General features: G+C 43.6%; 1 protein-coding gene across 2 annotated transcripts; it reads left to right on the top strand.

Moving 5' to 3' along the window:
• The first annotated feature begins 207 nt into the window (after positions 1-207).
• On the top strand, positions 208-16,046 carry rrp1 (ribosomal RNA processing 1). 2 transcript variants are annotated; one of them, XM_085765247.1, is made up of 16 exons: positions 208-432; positions 1,271-1,353; positions 2,848-2,905; positions 3,351-3,436; positions 3,617-3,678; positions 3,785-3,914; positions 4,911-4,975; positions 5,427-5,629; positions 6,061-6,179; positions 9,513-9,610; positions 9,890-9,909; positions 11,120-11,260; positions 12,382-13,340; positions 13,835-14,008; positions 15,250-15,316; positions 15,665-16,046. In XM_085765247.1, exons 1-16 carry the CDS (start codon positions 306-308, stop codon positions 15,871-15,873), a joined length of 2,601 nt encoding a protein of 866 aa, XP_085621373.1. In that variant the 5' UTR covers positions 208-305; the 3' UTR covers positions 15,874-16,046. The 2 variants fall into 2 exon arrangements, with proteins under 2 accessions (XP_085621373.1, XP_085621374.1); XM_085765248.1 differs by having other exon boundaries at positions 5,427-5,633; positions 6,065-6,179.
• Positions 16,047-16,586: the final 540 nt, after the last annotated feature.

Genomic DNA, 16,586 nt, shown 5'->3' with positions numbered 1-16,586 from the left:
TGCTTTTATAATCGTGCAAATAAACATAAACATACTGTATATGTGACATTATTATCTTTGTATCGTAGCCTTTCATCTGGCGCCATCAGTAGGTCGATTTATTTCATGGCTGGAGTTTTCTGTTTTTGTTTTTTTACCTGCGGTACCTGAGCCGTCCTGTAGGTGGCACCGTGGCAGTTATACACATTGGTACTGACGGCAGCAGCGGCGGAACTGAGCAGAAGAAGACAGAAACGTGGTGCTCTCAGGGAGCGACGTAGTGCTGGTGGACACAAAATAGTGTCCCCACGTGAATCCTGGTGAACATGGCGTCGCTTCAGGAGCCGGAGGTCCAGTTCGCTCAGAAACTCGCCTCCAACGACAAGTCGACCCGGACCAAGGCCATCAAGAAGCTGAGGAAGTACATCAATGTCCGGTCACAGAGAGCGGAAGGTAGGAGTAGGACAGTGTGTTAGCCACCTAGCTCTGACAGGCTAGCAGCAGCTCACACAGCACAGCACAGCACACACCAAACTAGGACTAACTTTGGTTTACAAGTGGGAACTGTGGGAATACCTTAACGACGACTATGATGATGATGATACAGATACACTACTATATGACAGGGAACTTTAGTCGTGTGACGCTGAATGTGGTGTTGATGTACTAAAGGTGCACACACGTGTGGAGGGAAGTCAGTTGTAGGAGCCGAGGCCCGTCTGTACTGTAGGAGCCAACAGCACAGACTCCTACTGACCCAAGCATGACATGATATCCACAGATACATCTGTCACATTACCATAGCTGGTAATTTTTTATTATTTGTAACTGAGAATTACCACCGTTGGTATTACGTCTCAATACTATGAATAATCATGCTGCTATGAGCACTTTGCACTTTGTTCACCACACATACAGTTATATACTGTACGTGTCCACGACCACCACACATACAGTATATGACAATCAACATCTTGCTGCTATAAGCACTTTGTCTACCTCATACATGTTGTTGTCTAAGTGTTGTCCATTGTCTAACTGTGTCTATTTATGCCTCACCTTTGTATAATAGCTTGTATTCTGTGTATTCTATCACTTTTATGTTATGTGTTATGTGTTATGTGTAGGGACTACAGATGGAAATTGGCTGGGAGCTAAATCTGGTGCAACCATCTTTTCTTTTTTTTCCCTTTAAATGATTAATGTAATTGCACACTGTCCCTTATTAAACTAATAAACTAAACTAAACGTCACTGACCGTCACAATGTGTCTGTCCCCTCTCCTCTACAGGTGGCTTCACGAGCGATGACCTGCTCAAGCTGTGGAAGGGTCTGTTCTACTGTCTGTGGATGCAGGACAAACCTCAGCTCCAGGTACGTGTCTCCTGCTGTCTGCCATGGTGGACAGTGGACACACACAGAGCCTATCAGTCTCAGTCACCATGTCACCTCTCCACTTGATTCACAGTGGCAGTCACACTAGTGATGCATCTGTGAATACAAGACTTTCTGCTGAATGAAAGAGCTGAGCAGAGAGGTTACATACACAGAGAGGGATACAATACATGTGTTAATGTAAAGCCACAGTAATACTCTGCATTCTTTAATAAAATGCTGCAACATTTAAAGGGATAGTTCACCCAAAAGTCAAATTTCACTCATTATCTACTCACCCTCATGTCGACTAAGAGCTGTGAGAATTTTCAGAGTCCTCCGTGCCTTCTCTGAGTTACGGGGGGGTCCGCGCAGCAGTATTTGTGCATATAATGGTTGTCAATGGATACCAACTTTCTTCGTCCAAAAAGACACACCAGAAAACATCCAAATACCTCCATAGTGCTCGTCTGTAATGTCCCTCTTGTATTGAAGCCCCGACATGAGAAATTGTTCCGCCGGTCAGTGCAAATCACACGAGATTTGCACTAACACAGGAAGAGCAGTGAACTGAGACACTGGGAGCTTCCGCTACAAACAAGCTTAAAACATATACTTATTTAATTTTTTTTTTTTTTTTCTCATGTCGGGGCTTCAATACCAGAGGGACATTACATTGTCCCATTACATTGAGGGTGAGTAGATAATGAGTGAAATTTGAATTTTGGGTGAACTATCCCTTTAAGCAGATCTAAAGTATGAGTTCCCTCTGGTTCAGCAGGACTCTGTCATCCTCCACCACTGACTGTCAGACATTGATTGATTGATTGATTGATTGATTGATTAGTCTTTATTTCGAACATATTAAAGATAAAGAAAGAAAGTCCCATATTTAAGTCAATAAACAAAGAATGCTGGAAAAGAAGCAGGAGGAAGCCGAGCTTTTCAGTTCCCAGCCCTTTATCACTACTCCATCATCCCATAATCAATAAGACCAGATAAACAGAATACAAGAAGACACAGTCACAGACTTACTCTGTTTTATCATCACCGATGTAGTCAAGATGATATTCCAACCTTTCCTCATTCTCATATATTTTTAGAAACATGTTTTTATATAATTTTTTAAACAGTCTTATGTTTGTGCTATTTTTGAGCTCATTCTCCAGACCATTCTACAATTGTACCCCACAGACTGTTCTGCACATACGTTTCAGAGTTGTTCTGACATGAACTCTCTTAAAATTCACTTCCCCTCTCAGATTATACCCTCCCTGCCTTTCTACCATGCTCACAGTGTTGTTTTGTGTTGCTATGTTGTGTGTCAAAGGAACTTCATATGCACTTAACTTTCACACATAATAAAATGTGTGTTATTGGTCGTGTTGTTCCATTTTCATGTAGTCTGTTTTTCTTACATGGTAATGTATGAGTGTATGTATTCTATTCTACTAGAATAGACCATTGACCTGTGAGTTGTCTTGTGTTGTGCAGGAGGAGCTGTCCAAGCAGATCTCAGGCCTCATCCACAGCTTCCACGACCCTGAAGGACGTGAGTTTCCCACATGCACCAAATCGATTGATTAAAGGGATAGTTCAATATTTTGGCAAATTTGCCTATTGCCATAATCCGTATAATCTTAGGAGTAGGTTCATTACCTTTAATTGTTGGTGCAAGCTGTTTTGAAATAGGCCAATTTGCCAAAATATAGATTTTTTCCTTTAAGACATAGCAACCTTAGATACTGTCAGTGCTAAAGAATTGTGCTGATGCTGGTTTTGCTGGTTGACATCATTAGAACTGGTCTTATTGTTTCACCTTTACAAAACTCTAGATGATTGACTATTTATTTATTTATTTATTTATTTGGTTCATTTCGGGCATGTCAATTAGTCATCATCATCACACATCATCTTAATCCAATAATACAATACACACTATGATTAGCACAGTGAAACCTGCTCTGTAGTTGTGACACCACTGCTGATCCCTGCAGAGTTTCTATACCTGGAGAGCTTCCTGCACACCCTCAAGAGGGAGTGGACGGGGATCGACAGGCTGCGGATGGACAAGTTTTTCCAGGTCAGTGCTCACTGCCACACTGTATCACAGTAATGACAGCAACCTGCTGGATTTGACTGGAATCAGACACAGACATAGAGGGAGCAGGTTCTACACATCTAATAACCGCATGTGTTCTTCTGATGATCAATTTCCTCTTAAATCACTATTTATACCTCTTGAACCTTTTTCCTCTGACAGCTGGTCCGCTTCATGTTCAGACAGACGTTTGAGCTGCTGAAGAGGACGGACTGGGAGAGCAGGTGACGTGTTGCCGTGTTGTGTGGAAGCTTTCCGATGTGTTTGGGTCAGGCCGATATGTTTGGGTCAGGCCGGGGTGACTAACTGTGGATGGTCTTGTCTCCTCAGCGTGGTCTCGAGGTTCCTGCAGCTGGTGGCGGCTGAGCTCCTGCAGAGCGGCAGCGCGGCGCCCAGCGGGCTGCAGTTCCACATCCTGGACCTGTACATGACTGAACTGGCAGCTGTGGGCTCAGCAGAGGTACAGCACCGGCACTGCAGTCAAGACACTTTTAAAGATGTGAAGGTTGCCCTGCTGTGATGAGAGCAGCATATTTTAATGAGTTTAAAAACTGCCCCCACAAAGGAAGAGCCTTTATCTCTGGTGGGCAGGTTTCTGCAGATTCTCAGTCTTTACAAGCTTTGATGTTGTCATCTGAAAGAAAGTGGGATTATTAAAGTAATTGATAGTTTTTAAATAGGAACAATCTTGCATATTCCAAAACAGAATTTTGGAGCCTTCATTAACGGGATAGTTCACCCAAAATTCAAATTTCACTCATTATCTACTCACCCTCATGTCAACTAAGAGCTGTGAGAATTTTCAGAGTCCTCCGTTCCTTCTCTGAGTTACGGGGGGGTCCGCATAGCAGTATTTGTCCATATAATGGTTGTCAATGGATACCAACTTTCTTCGTCCAAAAAGACACACCCAAAAAACATCCAAATACCTCCATACTGCTCGTCTGTAATGTCCCTCTTGTATTGAAGCCCCGACATGAGAAATTGTTCCGAAAAAAATTAAATAAGTCTATATTTTAAGCTTGTTTGTAGCGGAAGCTTTCAGTGTCTCAGTTCACTGCTCAATTTCTCATGTCAGGGCTTCAATACAAGAGGGACATTACAGACGAGCAGTATGGAGGTATTTGGATGTTTTTTGGTGTGTGTTTTTGGACAAAGAAAGTTGGTATCCATTGACAACCATTATATGGACAAATACTGCTGCGCGGACCCCCCCCGTAACTCAGAGAAGGAACGGAGGACTCTGAAAATTCTCACAGCTCTTAGTCGACATGAGGGTGAGTAGATAATGAGTGAAATTTGAATTTTGGGTGAACTATCCCTTTAAAGGTTGACTGTGTGGCTGGAACTCTAGACACAAAGGGTTTTTGGCCTGATGAACTTTAAAACAATAGTTTGCCAACAGTTGTAAATAAGTGTTTCTCCACTCAGCCTGTTGTGGTTGTTCTCTTCACAGCTCACAGCTGATCAGAACCTGACACTCATCGAGCCGTTCTGCAAAACAGCTGCCAGAACCAAAGAGTGAGTCCACACCACTTCCTCTGATCTGACACCCACACCAAGCTGTTCAGTCGGCAATGTTCACACTCGCACAACGCTGCAGGAAAGACACAAGATGTTTCATAACATATTTACCTTGAAACTTGACATCTTTAACATTCTGGTAGTAAAGTTTAAAAAAAAGAATCTCCAAGGCACTCTGAAGTTAAAAAGCCTTTGTTCCTATGGCATGGTCATGTTAAACCTTTAAAAAGTCCTGACTCCCTGCTGAAGGCTTGTATGCCCAAACATGTAGGAGCTTTTAAAGGTTTAACATGGTCAAGTCATGGCCTTTTGTACTATGGTGTAATTATCCTATCCAAAGAGCATCTCTAGGAAACAACTTGTCCCATAAGCGCTCCTTCAGACATTTTGTTGAGCTTTCACATTCTGATTGGCCACAGTAGTTGCTAATCTGTGTGTGTGTGTCCAGTCGGACTCTTTTCAGAGCCATCTGCAGCAGCATCTTCAGCACCATTATTGACCAGGCTCCCTTTGCCATTGAAGACTTGATGAAGGAGGTGGGAGCAGCTGAGGGTTTGGATTCAGGGTCTTCTGAAGAGGACCACGAGGACCAGATAGAAGCCAAGACCAGCAAGCCACTCAGCAAGAAATCCACAGGGAAGCAGATCAATGGTACGTCTAACTAGGTGTGTGTTTGTGTGTGTGTAGTTGTGTAGAGCAGTGGTTCCCAACCTGTCCAGTTGAAAATCTCCAAAATGTTTGCAGCCCACCTCCGACCGTGCAAACAAAACAACACAGGCTTTTTCATTAGAATGATACAGATTCGATGATGCGACTCGGCTTCATTCACTTAAAGAGTTGATGAAGTCAAGAAGTGTTTTCACAACTACAGTATAGAAAGTGTGTGTGTGTGTGTTTTTTAGTGCTTTAGTGCTAGGAGTTTCTCCTTAGTGGATTTGAGGGTCTAAGGACAGAGGATGTTGTTGTGATGCCATGTAAAGCCCTTTGAGACAAACTGGTTGTAAAAATGGGCTATACGAATAAAATGGCCTTGCATTTTAATGACAGGTCTGATGATGTGTCTGTGCTACTTTGCCTTTCAGGTAGTAAATCAGATGATGAAGATGATGAAGATGATGAAGATGAGGAGGATGAATTTCTTCACCTGGAGGAGTCGGACACTGAGTCTCAGGGTGAAGCTGACGTTGGACCGGTGCTTCAGGTGAAACATCTTCTGCTCTTCACGGCGGTAGAGTGTCCTGTGGCTCAGGAGGTAGAGCCGGTTGTCGGCGGTTCGATTCCCGGCTCCTCCGGTCCACATGTCCAAGTGTCCTCGGGCAAGACACTGAACCCACACTTGCCCCCCAATGTACAGTATCATTGGATGGATGAATGAAAAGTATTTAGTACATGAGCTTCAGTGTGATATAAACATCTGTGTGGAATGATGCACAGCTGGAGCTGGTAACTGTTGAACATCAGTTCTGCCAGACTGTTGGAGTCATTAAGGCTGTCTTTACACTGCATGGTTCAAGTGGCCCAATTCCGATTTTTTCCTCTCAAGTGGCTCGGATCGGATCGGTAACATGAATGTGTAAACGGGACAAATACGCATGGAATCGGATATTGTCAGATCAGATTCAGGCCCCCGTCATATGTGGAAATAAATTGGATACAAATCGGATATCTGCCAATGTGTCTGTAGTCTAAACAGACAGATCGGATCTTTCCTGGCAATGCGTGTCATACGTCATCAATGATAATATTAATTCACGTGCTCACGCGCCTCGCTGAACCTCTGTAGCCTGTGATTGACACGTGGGGCTGACCTGGACTACCGTGGCCAGCTGTGGTCAGCTGTAGTCACTGTCACAGGCGTTACAGTGTTTCATTTTTGTGGTGTCAGGCGCGTCTGCCCCCCCCCCCCCCCCACACTAGTTCTTGTTTTCATACAGGCCTACAGTAACATTCATTTCTATGCGGATCGATACGAGGCCAAGCGAGGGAGTGTGAAAAAAGAGAGCGCTCACAGCAGCTCCGCTCCACGCAGCCACTTCACTAACGTTATTTAGTAAGGACAGACGTTCACTTCGTAAGTGACATGTTGGATATAAACTCTGAGCATCAGACTCACCTTCGTTTAAAAATATTATGGGATCATAATCTCCCGTATTTAAAAAAAAAAAAAAATGTTTTATTTATTTCCAGCGAGTTGTTTCATGCAGGCACAGCAGGTGTAAATGCAGATTATCAGATCTTAGTCACTTCTGATAGAACATGTTAATAGACAGTCAAAAAAAATCAGATATAGGCAACAAATCAGAATTGGGCATCAAGGCCTGCAGTGTAAAGACAGCCTATGGCAGAAGACACCCACAGACATGGACACATATTTTCATTTATACTTATAAGGTGTGTCCATACCTGCACCCTAGAGCAGGGGTACTCAAATACATTTGTCGAAGGGCCAGAATTTTTCTTAACAGACACCTTGGGGGCCGAACATTCAGGCCTAGATTGAAAATAAATTCACCTTTTTTGTCTAATAATTTAAATATTTTTATTTTACTTGTAAGCACATAAGTTTTTATTTATACACTTCATGGTGTTTTGTATGATATAAAATGAAAAATCTTGACATTATCATATCATCATTTACATATCATGCTGGAGCTTTACACTGCTGACTTGTATCCTCAGACATGCCCTGTGATTTTCAGCTTAAATATGAAAGGAGGCTGACCATCACAGGACGTCTGACTCTGTTCTGAGGATACAAGTCATTGGTCCTGAAATGTGTGTTTCTCTTCTATAACACACATTCTACATCTCGGAGGCGATGTCTGTCCACACATGGGCTTCCTTCACCTTTCAAACGAGGCAGAGCTCAGTGGGAAACAGTAGGAGAGACACAGGCCGATGGAACCGGGACACAACACCGGGGGGGGGGTGGCGGAGCAGGTCGTACAGCTGTGCGCCGCAGACGTGCACGGAAAAACAACCGCGTCTCATCAAATGCGCGCGGCTACGGCTTTTGAGTTGTGAGCGTGCATGACGCGCGGCTACATTGAATGGGTTTGAGCTCGCGCAAAAGACGCTTCATCTGAACGGCCCCCCATGCATGATGCACACACAGTTGAACCAAGACGGCGGTGAAAATCACCCACGGTCTCTGCAGACAGGCAGGGGAAACCCTGCAGTCCAGCCCGCTCCCCAAACACTCGTTTGGGTTCGTCGGCGTTTCTGTATCCCAGTGCAGCGCCTCACAGGCACACACAAACGCTCCGCACATGTTTCCATGTCCCAGCGCATTGACTTACAGGCGCACGGAGCCCGAGAAATACAGTATACAGTAATATGTAAACTAGTAGAACTCAGTCGCGGGTCTGATTGGAAGGTTCGGCGGGCCGGATGCGGCCCGCGGGCCGCCTATTGAGTACCGCTGCACTAGAGCATTGTCTGTGTATTCAGATTGTGGCTGGTACACAGGTGTCACCAAAGCCCCGCCTACACCCTTTGATGGTTCACTTACATCTAGAGCCACAACAATTAATCAAACAAACAATAATCCATTATTAAATTAATTGTCAACTATTTTGATAATCAAATAATCAGGTGGTAGTAGTAGTAGTCGTAGTAGTCGTAGTAGTAGTAGTAGTAGTAGTCGTCGTCGTCGTCGTCGTCGTAGTAGTAGAGTAGTTTTTTTTAAGAAGAAAAGTCCAAATTCTCTGATTCCAGCTTCTTCAATGTGAATATTTCTGGTTTCTTTGTTCCTTTATAGATAGATAGATGGATAGATAAATACTTTATTTATCCCGAAGGAAATTCAATTTCTCAGCTGCACAATAAACAAACAGTCATTCAACAGCAAGACATAAAATAGTAAAAAGTAGTGCATTGAGAATAGAATAAATAAAAACAATAGATTATAAAAACAATAAATAGCCTATGATAATAAAAATGCAGGATTGCAGTGGAAAGTGCAAGTGCATACATATTATGTGGGACATCATTCCCCTCGTTCCACAGCTCCTCTCCCTCCCCTCCCCAGTGATGTGTTGTAGAGCCTGATGGACTACTACTCAGTAGTACTTTAACTTTCTGACAATAAACTGAGTCTCTCTTTGGTTTGTGGACAAAACAAGACATTAGAGGACGTCGTCTGGTGGTTTGGGAAACACTGATTGATGTTTTTGACATTTTTTTATATTTTATTGACCAACAATTAATCGATAATCATTTACATAATCGACAGATTAATCACTAATGAAAATAATTGTTAGTTGCAGCCCTAGTTCACTTTGAAGGTGGAAACAAACAATAACATCAATAACATGTTTTTTCTCTTAAGTTATGCAAAAAAAAAACAACAACAGTTACATAACCTTATTGTAAGTACTGTGTAGTAGTAGTAGTAGTGTGATTGACAGACTCTGTATGAGCAGTTTCTCTGATCTGGAAATAGTTGAACAAGTCATTCATCAGTTGCTGGAGGTGGATGATGGTGATGGTGATGGTGATGGTGATGATGATGATGGTGGTCTGTGTGTTGTAGTTTGACTATGGAGCCCTGGCAAACAAGCTGTTGGTGCTGTCTGGGCGCAGCAGCACACCGAGCCACAACAGACAGAGACTCTACAAGATGGTCAAAGTGTGAGTAATAAACTAACTACACACACACACACACAGGATGATGATGATTTTTGCCATAATGAAGCAGCCCTGCACCAGGCAACAGCCCTGTGGTTCCTCTGCTCGATGCTGTGTTCACTGATGGGGACAGGGTTTTAAAGACAAACTACAATCAGACACAAAATACATGAGTGGACTTGATCTGTTCAAACTGCAGCATTGAAAGACATGTGTTTGAATCCAGACTAATGTCTTGTCCCTGTGTCCTGTCCCCCCCCCCCCCCCCGCTGTGACCCTCAGGCTGCGTGACCTCAGTGAAGGTAGGAGCTGCTCTAACACCTCACGTCATGACTTGACTCCTTCTCCTCACACACTCACACAGCAGCAGCCACTGTGGATCCCTGGAGATCTATGAGGATCTTCTCTGATCACAGTCCTCCATTAGGTTCCTAGATGGCAGCCGTTTGTTGACAGTTATCTGCTTTAATAAGTTATTGTCACACGTTAAATTTTTTTTTTTTGCTATTAAGAGTTTTTATTATGAGTATTTACAACTTAAAACAACAAACAAACAAATCCTACACACATACAGGACAGACTCGGACTCAAAAAAAAAAAAGGAGGGGGGGTTGCAAGAGTGTCATTCAATGTTCATAAAGAAATAAAGAAGGATATGCAAATCAATTCATGAGGCTGTTATAAATAATGTCCCAATGGTCATCCAGTTTTTGGTCAAAGTCTTTTAGCAGGCATGCTGCCCATTCCATATTCAGGAGATCTAAGAATTCTCCCAACCATGACTCTCTGGTGAAACATCCCGGTTTGTGGACTTTCCAGTTCATAAGAATAAGTCTTTTGATGGTAAGACAGCGCAAAGTCCAGAGCCGGTCCACTGTGGCTCCCCCAGTGTTGACTGGTCTCATACCAAGTAGGCAGATTGTTGGACAAATAGGGAACTTCACCTTGAAAAGTGATGACATATATGATATAGCGTCTTCCCAGAGAGATTTAACTGCTGGACAGTCCCACAGTAGATGGTGGAGCAGTGTGCCTTGGGTGCCACAGTTATGCCAGCATAAGTCTTGGTGTTCCTTATTCATTTTGGATAATGTAACTGGGGTAATGTAAGCTCTGCAATTCTAAATCTCACACATTTCGAGGCATACAATGCAGATCTCCAGATAGCATTCCACTGAGAAGGTGTTAACGATGTATTAAGGTCATGTTCCCAAGCCATCTGAACAGGAGCATAGGCACCGGGGGCAGGTCACACGTTAGATAAATGATTGCAACATGACCATATAAGGAGCTGGTTACATCATAGATCCTGTTTTTAAAGAGCTGGACTGGGCAGTTCAAACTTTAGAGGTTTTTATTTTTTTCATTTTACACTCTTGGAATCCTTCTGGAACAAAAAGAGACACGGCCCATAAAGATCCTACAGGCTTCAGTAGTAGTGGAGTGTGTACTGTGTGAAGACTGAGAGAAGACAGTAACATGAGTCTCACTCTGACATTGTCCTCCTGCCAGGCGTCTTCCCTCAGGATGAATATCCAGAGGAGGTGTCCACGGATGAGGACGATGACATGTTCGGCAGCAGGACGAGGATGAAGAGAGGAAGCCATCCCACTGAGGATGAGGAGGGGAGCCCAGCACAGAAGAAGAGTAAAGGTAATGACATGAACCACCAGCTGGTTAACATTATGGTTGTCTTTGGATCACTGTGATTCCTCCACTTCTTTGTTGCATCACCTGTAGCTGATCAAATCAACTGTTTTCACGTGCATCAAATAAATACACTTCAGTTGTTATTTCTGTCTTATCTATATTTGTCACAACTTACAGGCTTATACGGCTCAGGCTCTGAGCTCCAGCATATAAAAATACAGCTCACAAGTGTGAACAGAGTGAAGTTTTACTGAAGCAGGACTTGGGCCTACAGCGGGTTTGAAGCCCTGACCTTGATAGCACCAGAGAAGGTGCTGTAGGATGTAGGCCTGATTTATTGTGATTTTTTTTTTTATATAAGTTTGGCAGGTGGAATGATTATCATAAATGTTTTTATGATCAGCCACATCCGATTCAATCAGTCAGTACCAAACATAATACATGGAACATTTCTTACAGTTTTATTTTTTATTATTTATTTATTTTATATAGTTGTGGGAAGAAGTTCCAATCTGCCATTTTTCTCCAATAGATTTTGCCTCGCAAAAACAGAACAAAAACACTATTCCCAGGCTTCCCAACAACATTCAATGCTTGGACCCTAAAAAAAGAGATGATATTGTGACAGTGCCAACAAGTCTAACCTTTGATTTTGAGCAGGATCCCATATAGAGAACTGTGAAAGTCCTTTAGACACAGAGCCCAGAGTTTAGTGGTTAAGGTTCACATGACGTCTAACAAAACAAAACTGGAGTATGTGGAATTTCATTTTAAAGCAGAAGTAAGCGATCCGGTGGTTTTGGCTAACTTCCTGTCAGCCGATGGAGTTAGCAGTCCCCGCCCTCGTCCCTACGTCACCACATTCACGCGCATCCCTTGGCTGCACACACAGAGAGGACCGCCCCTTTATGCCGTTCTCTCTGCTCATTGGATAAAGGTTGTAGGATACAAGGAAAGTTTTCTCCTTGGCTTACAGCAGAGCAGAGTGACTGACAGACCCGTGTTTCAGACCAAACACTCTATAGAAGTGATTGCTGTCTGAAGATAGAACTATTTAAGACTTATATTAACACAAACATTCTGCTTACTTCTGCTTTAACTTCTCTGTGTTTCTGTAACTTCAGGGAAGAAAAAGGAGGCAGCCACACTGGACAAGCACAAGGACTCGGGAATAGATGAACAAGCAGACCTGAACTCTAATGATGAAAAGAAAAAGAAGAAGAGAAAGAAGAAGAAAAAGAAGATGGTGAAGAGTGTGAGTGCAGCTGGTGAGGAAAATGCAGAGAAGGTGGAACAAGCACAGAATGAGGCTCAAAGCCCAAATCCAGTTAAAGAGACAGAGGGGAGTTCACCAGCAGCAGAGGGACAAAGCTCCGTCTCATCCGTCACAGTGACGGCAGCAGCTACTGCAGACAGTGAGGCTGAGACTCTGCTGCTGTCTGAGGTCAAGAAGCAGCCCTCGGTTACAGTCACAGAGGAAGACGGCACCACGGACAGCAAGGACCAATCTGAAAGCCTATCGGAGACGCCCCAGTCCCCCAAAGCAGACGCTCCAGTGTCTGGGAAGAAGAAGAAGAGTCCAAAAGCCACGTCACAGGCAGATGGAGATGAAGAGAAGACAGAGCCAGAGAGCACATCCCTTAATAACCAGGCATCAGAAATGACAGTCACAGCTCCAGACACCGTAACTCCTGCCAAGAAGAAAGGTAAGAAAAAGATGGTGAAGGCTGATGTCCAGCCTGAGGTAGAGCCTGAAGCATCACAGCACGCCACTGCACAGCCTCCCAAAAAGACAAAGAAAAAACAGAGGCTTGAATCTTCACCTGCTGAAGATGAAAGCACCACAACACTGGTGAAGAACAAAAGGAAAAAGAGTCAGAAACAAGCTGAATCAACAGCAGATGAGGAGCCAGCAGCCGTGGAAACCCCCGATGAGACTGAGGCGGTTTCCTCCTCCAAGAAAGCGACCAAGAAGAGGAGGAAGATCCCTGTGGTGTTTGAGTTTGAGGCTGACGAGCAGGAGGCCTCCATCAACGGACTGGCAGGAGAAGAGACTTCTGCCAAGAAGACTAAACTGGGAAACGTGAGTATGAGATGAGTTTAAAGGGACAACAAGGAGTTTTGGAAAAGCAAAGTGTTTTCACACTAACATTTATGAGCCTCCGCGCGCACCGTGAAATTCTTTGACCGGCGCAAGACAGACTCATGTTTTCATTCATCAAGAATTAAAGTCAGAGGTTGGAAGAGGTTCAGATACCGTTGTAGTTCCGACCATAAACGGCGATTCGGCGGCGTTATTCTCATGACTCGCCGTGAAACCGAAAGTAAAGAAACACTGGTCGGCTCGCCCAGCATTTCCACCACCACTAATAATAACAAAATAACCATAGAGACAAAACCATATATTTATCGAAAATGGGCCCATTAACAAGTGTGGGTAACGTAGATTCAACGTAGACTTTTTTATAACCAAACCAAACTCCTCGTTGTCCCTTTAAATGGTTGAGATAAGATGAAGTGACTTCAGAGTCAGACTGTCTGATCACATTACCACCCCCCCCCCCCCCCCCCCCTTAGGATGCTGAGGAGCCAGCCACACCCCTGAGCTCCAAAAAGTCTCAAAAGAAGGTGAAGGCTGCTTCACAGTCTGCCTTCATGACCTTCCAGAGCCATGCTGTGGCCCCAACACCTCTCTTCTGCAAGACCAAAGGAGGCTGCTGCAGCACCCCCCTGTCCAGAAAGAAAGGAAAGGTATGGGCAGTCAGACAGCAGCCTGAAAGGCTCATCTACACATCATTACAAAACTTCTTCAGGTTTCAAAAGCTTGGCAAAGAAAGCAGATCTGTCTTGTATGAAAAAGCCTGACCCAACAGCCCAGAATGTATACTAATTGATCAGGCTGTGGAGAAATACAAAGTCTGTGACAGCACTGTGTAGGCTGTCAGTGATCGCCTGAGCTGTCTAAGACTTTCTCTCTGTTTATATTAATGACCAGTGGGAGAGGCAAGGTACAGCCCATTTTTACAAACAGTTTGTCTCAAAGGGCTTAAAGCTCCAGTTGATGAAAGTGAAAGTAAACTCCGCGACTTGGTCGAAAATTTCAAGACAATACTCCGTCAGGTCTCTTTATGAACCTCTGCCAAGCGCCCCCCCCCCCCCCACACACACACACACACACACACAACACACAGACACATACGTGCAGGCGTATGCACACAAAGTAGCCATAAACGCATCCACAAAAGACGTACCGTATCCATAGCAACCAGAGACTCCAAAACGATCTCACGTCTCTCACCATCAAACACACTGTTCTTGTGTGTGTGTGGAGGGGGTGGGGGGGGGGGTTGATAGAGGTGAAAAGAGGGAGCTGACGGTGTATCGTCTTGAAATGGCCGACCAAGTCACAGACTTTACTTTCACTTTGGTCAGTTTACTACGACGTTTAGGAGCTGTGATTGGCTGCTCCTCCCGCTCCCTCTACCTGACTGGTGGAGAATCATCGGTCGCGGTGGGTTTCAAATACGATTCCAGGCTGTAGGTGGAGCCAGAGGAGTTGGATTTTGTCCTAAATTACCCATTTAATGTCTGACTATCAGAATATAGTGATAGTTCCAGCAAATATGACTGAATAATTGTTACTGAAGCTTTAACATGGCATCAGAACAACATCCTCAACAACAGAGGGAGGGGTCTCCGCTCCATGTCAGAACCACAGATAGCACCGTGGTGTTTTTACCTGAGCTGTCTGTGACACTTGTATCTTGACCAGTACTTTAGATGTTTTTGCTGATATTATTTTCTTTCTTTTTTCTTAAGTGTATATATTTTTTCGCCTGCTCAACTATATGGTACACAACTGTGAAGTGTTGCTTCCTCCAGGATGAAGAGTGGCTCCTCGTGGTGCTGCCATCATCCTGTTGTTATGGTTTATAATATAACATTGTACTGTATGTAACTCTGTGTTGTACTTTTTGGTTTTTATTCCACAGAAGAGTCAAACACCCACATCAGAATCTAAGAAGGTGACCTTTGGTCTCAAGAACAACAAAACAGCTGGTAAGATATTTATGTGATGCCATATGAATTTCCACTTTCCTCATGTCAGGCTGAAAGCAGAGGGGAGGACTGAGTAGGGCCCGCCCATGTTGTTGCTGTGTGTTTATACTTGGGTTGAGTGTGGGCACAGTGTCCTGACCACCTCTAGAAGTGGTTTGGTGTCTAATTCCAATCTAGTCTCTTAAAATTGGAGTTGGGTAGGTTACTGTGCTGCTGTGAATACCTGATGACTGGGTGACCTCCTCACTCCCAGTCAGGAAGGAATGAAACATTTTACTACCAGGTGTAAAAAGTACATGTTGGGTTAACTCCCATGAAACTTCTTTATTTTTCCACGGCATTGTGCAGAGTTCAAGAAGACGGACCGCAGCCTTCTGGTGAGTCCAGACGGATCATCTCGGGTGGCCTTTGACCCAAAGCAGAAACCAAAGTGTGGGGTCTTGAAATCTCCAGCCACTCCACTTTCCGCCAGAATCAAGAAGGCCAACAAGAAGACAAGTTTGAATACTCAAAAGAGTACACCCAAACGAAGACCTTCTGCTGCAGATTTCTTCTAATCTCCCCATGATACAGACTGTAGATACAGACTCCCTGTGGACTTTTTAACCATAGACTGCTTCAAACGCATCCTGTTTTGGAGAGAGGAAATATCATGTTTATCTGATATCATTGTTGTACTTTGCCTCTTTGAGTGACTTGATGTTTGAATAAAGTTACTCATTCCAGCTTTTCTAATTTTATCAAATATTAACTTTCTGTGATATTAATTTTGAAACATTACTTCACTATTTGAAAATGAAGAAACTGTATAAATATGTTTTAATAAGAGGAGTGTACTTCATCTTTATGACCTGAGTTGAATTCAGTGCATTTTTGTGAGCATGCTTAAGGAAGATGTTTGTAAGTTTTGCTATAGCCAGACAAACAGTCCACGTCTTTACTTGAAAAGTTTACCACCTTCTCTGCGTAAACGGTGTCACAGCTCTTGTCAATCAGATTAACAGTTGATTTACTAATCCTGAATAAACTTCAGACATCTGAGCATAGCACTCAGGGCTGACTGGGCCACAGCTGGCTGGTCAGCATGCTGACTTCAGTTGAAGGACAACAGTGGTACAAACAGAGCTGAGACAAAAGGTGACTGACAAGCCCAGAACTGGTAGGCACCTGTCAGAAAAACACATTTTGCACTCCTAGGTTTAACCTCAAATAAAAACATAATTTTAAAATCAAAATATTAAATTTAAATCCATGAAATGATTGGCCAGCC

The sequence above is a fragment of the Trachurus japonicus genome, chromosome 21 (genome assembly GCF_045865225.1).
Source record: "Trachurus japonicus isolate A0001 chromosome 21, Traja_1.0".
NCBI classification, from domain to species: Eukaryota; Metazoa; Chordata; class Actinopteri; order Carangiformes; family Carangidae; genus Trachurus; species Trachurus japonicus.
The sequence above is the reverse complement of the archived record's forward strand: the minus strand, read 5'-3'. Positions and strand labels throughout refer to the sequence as shown.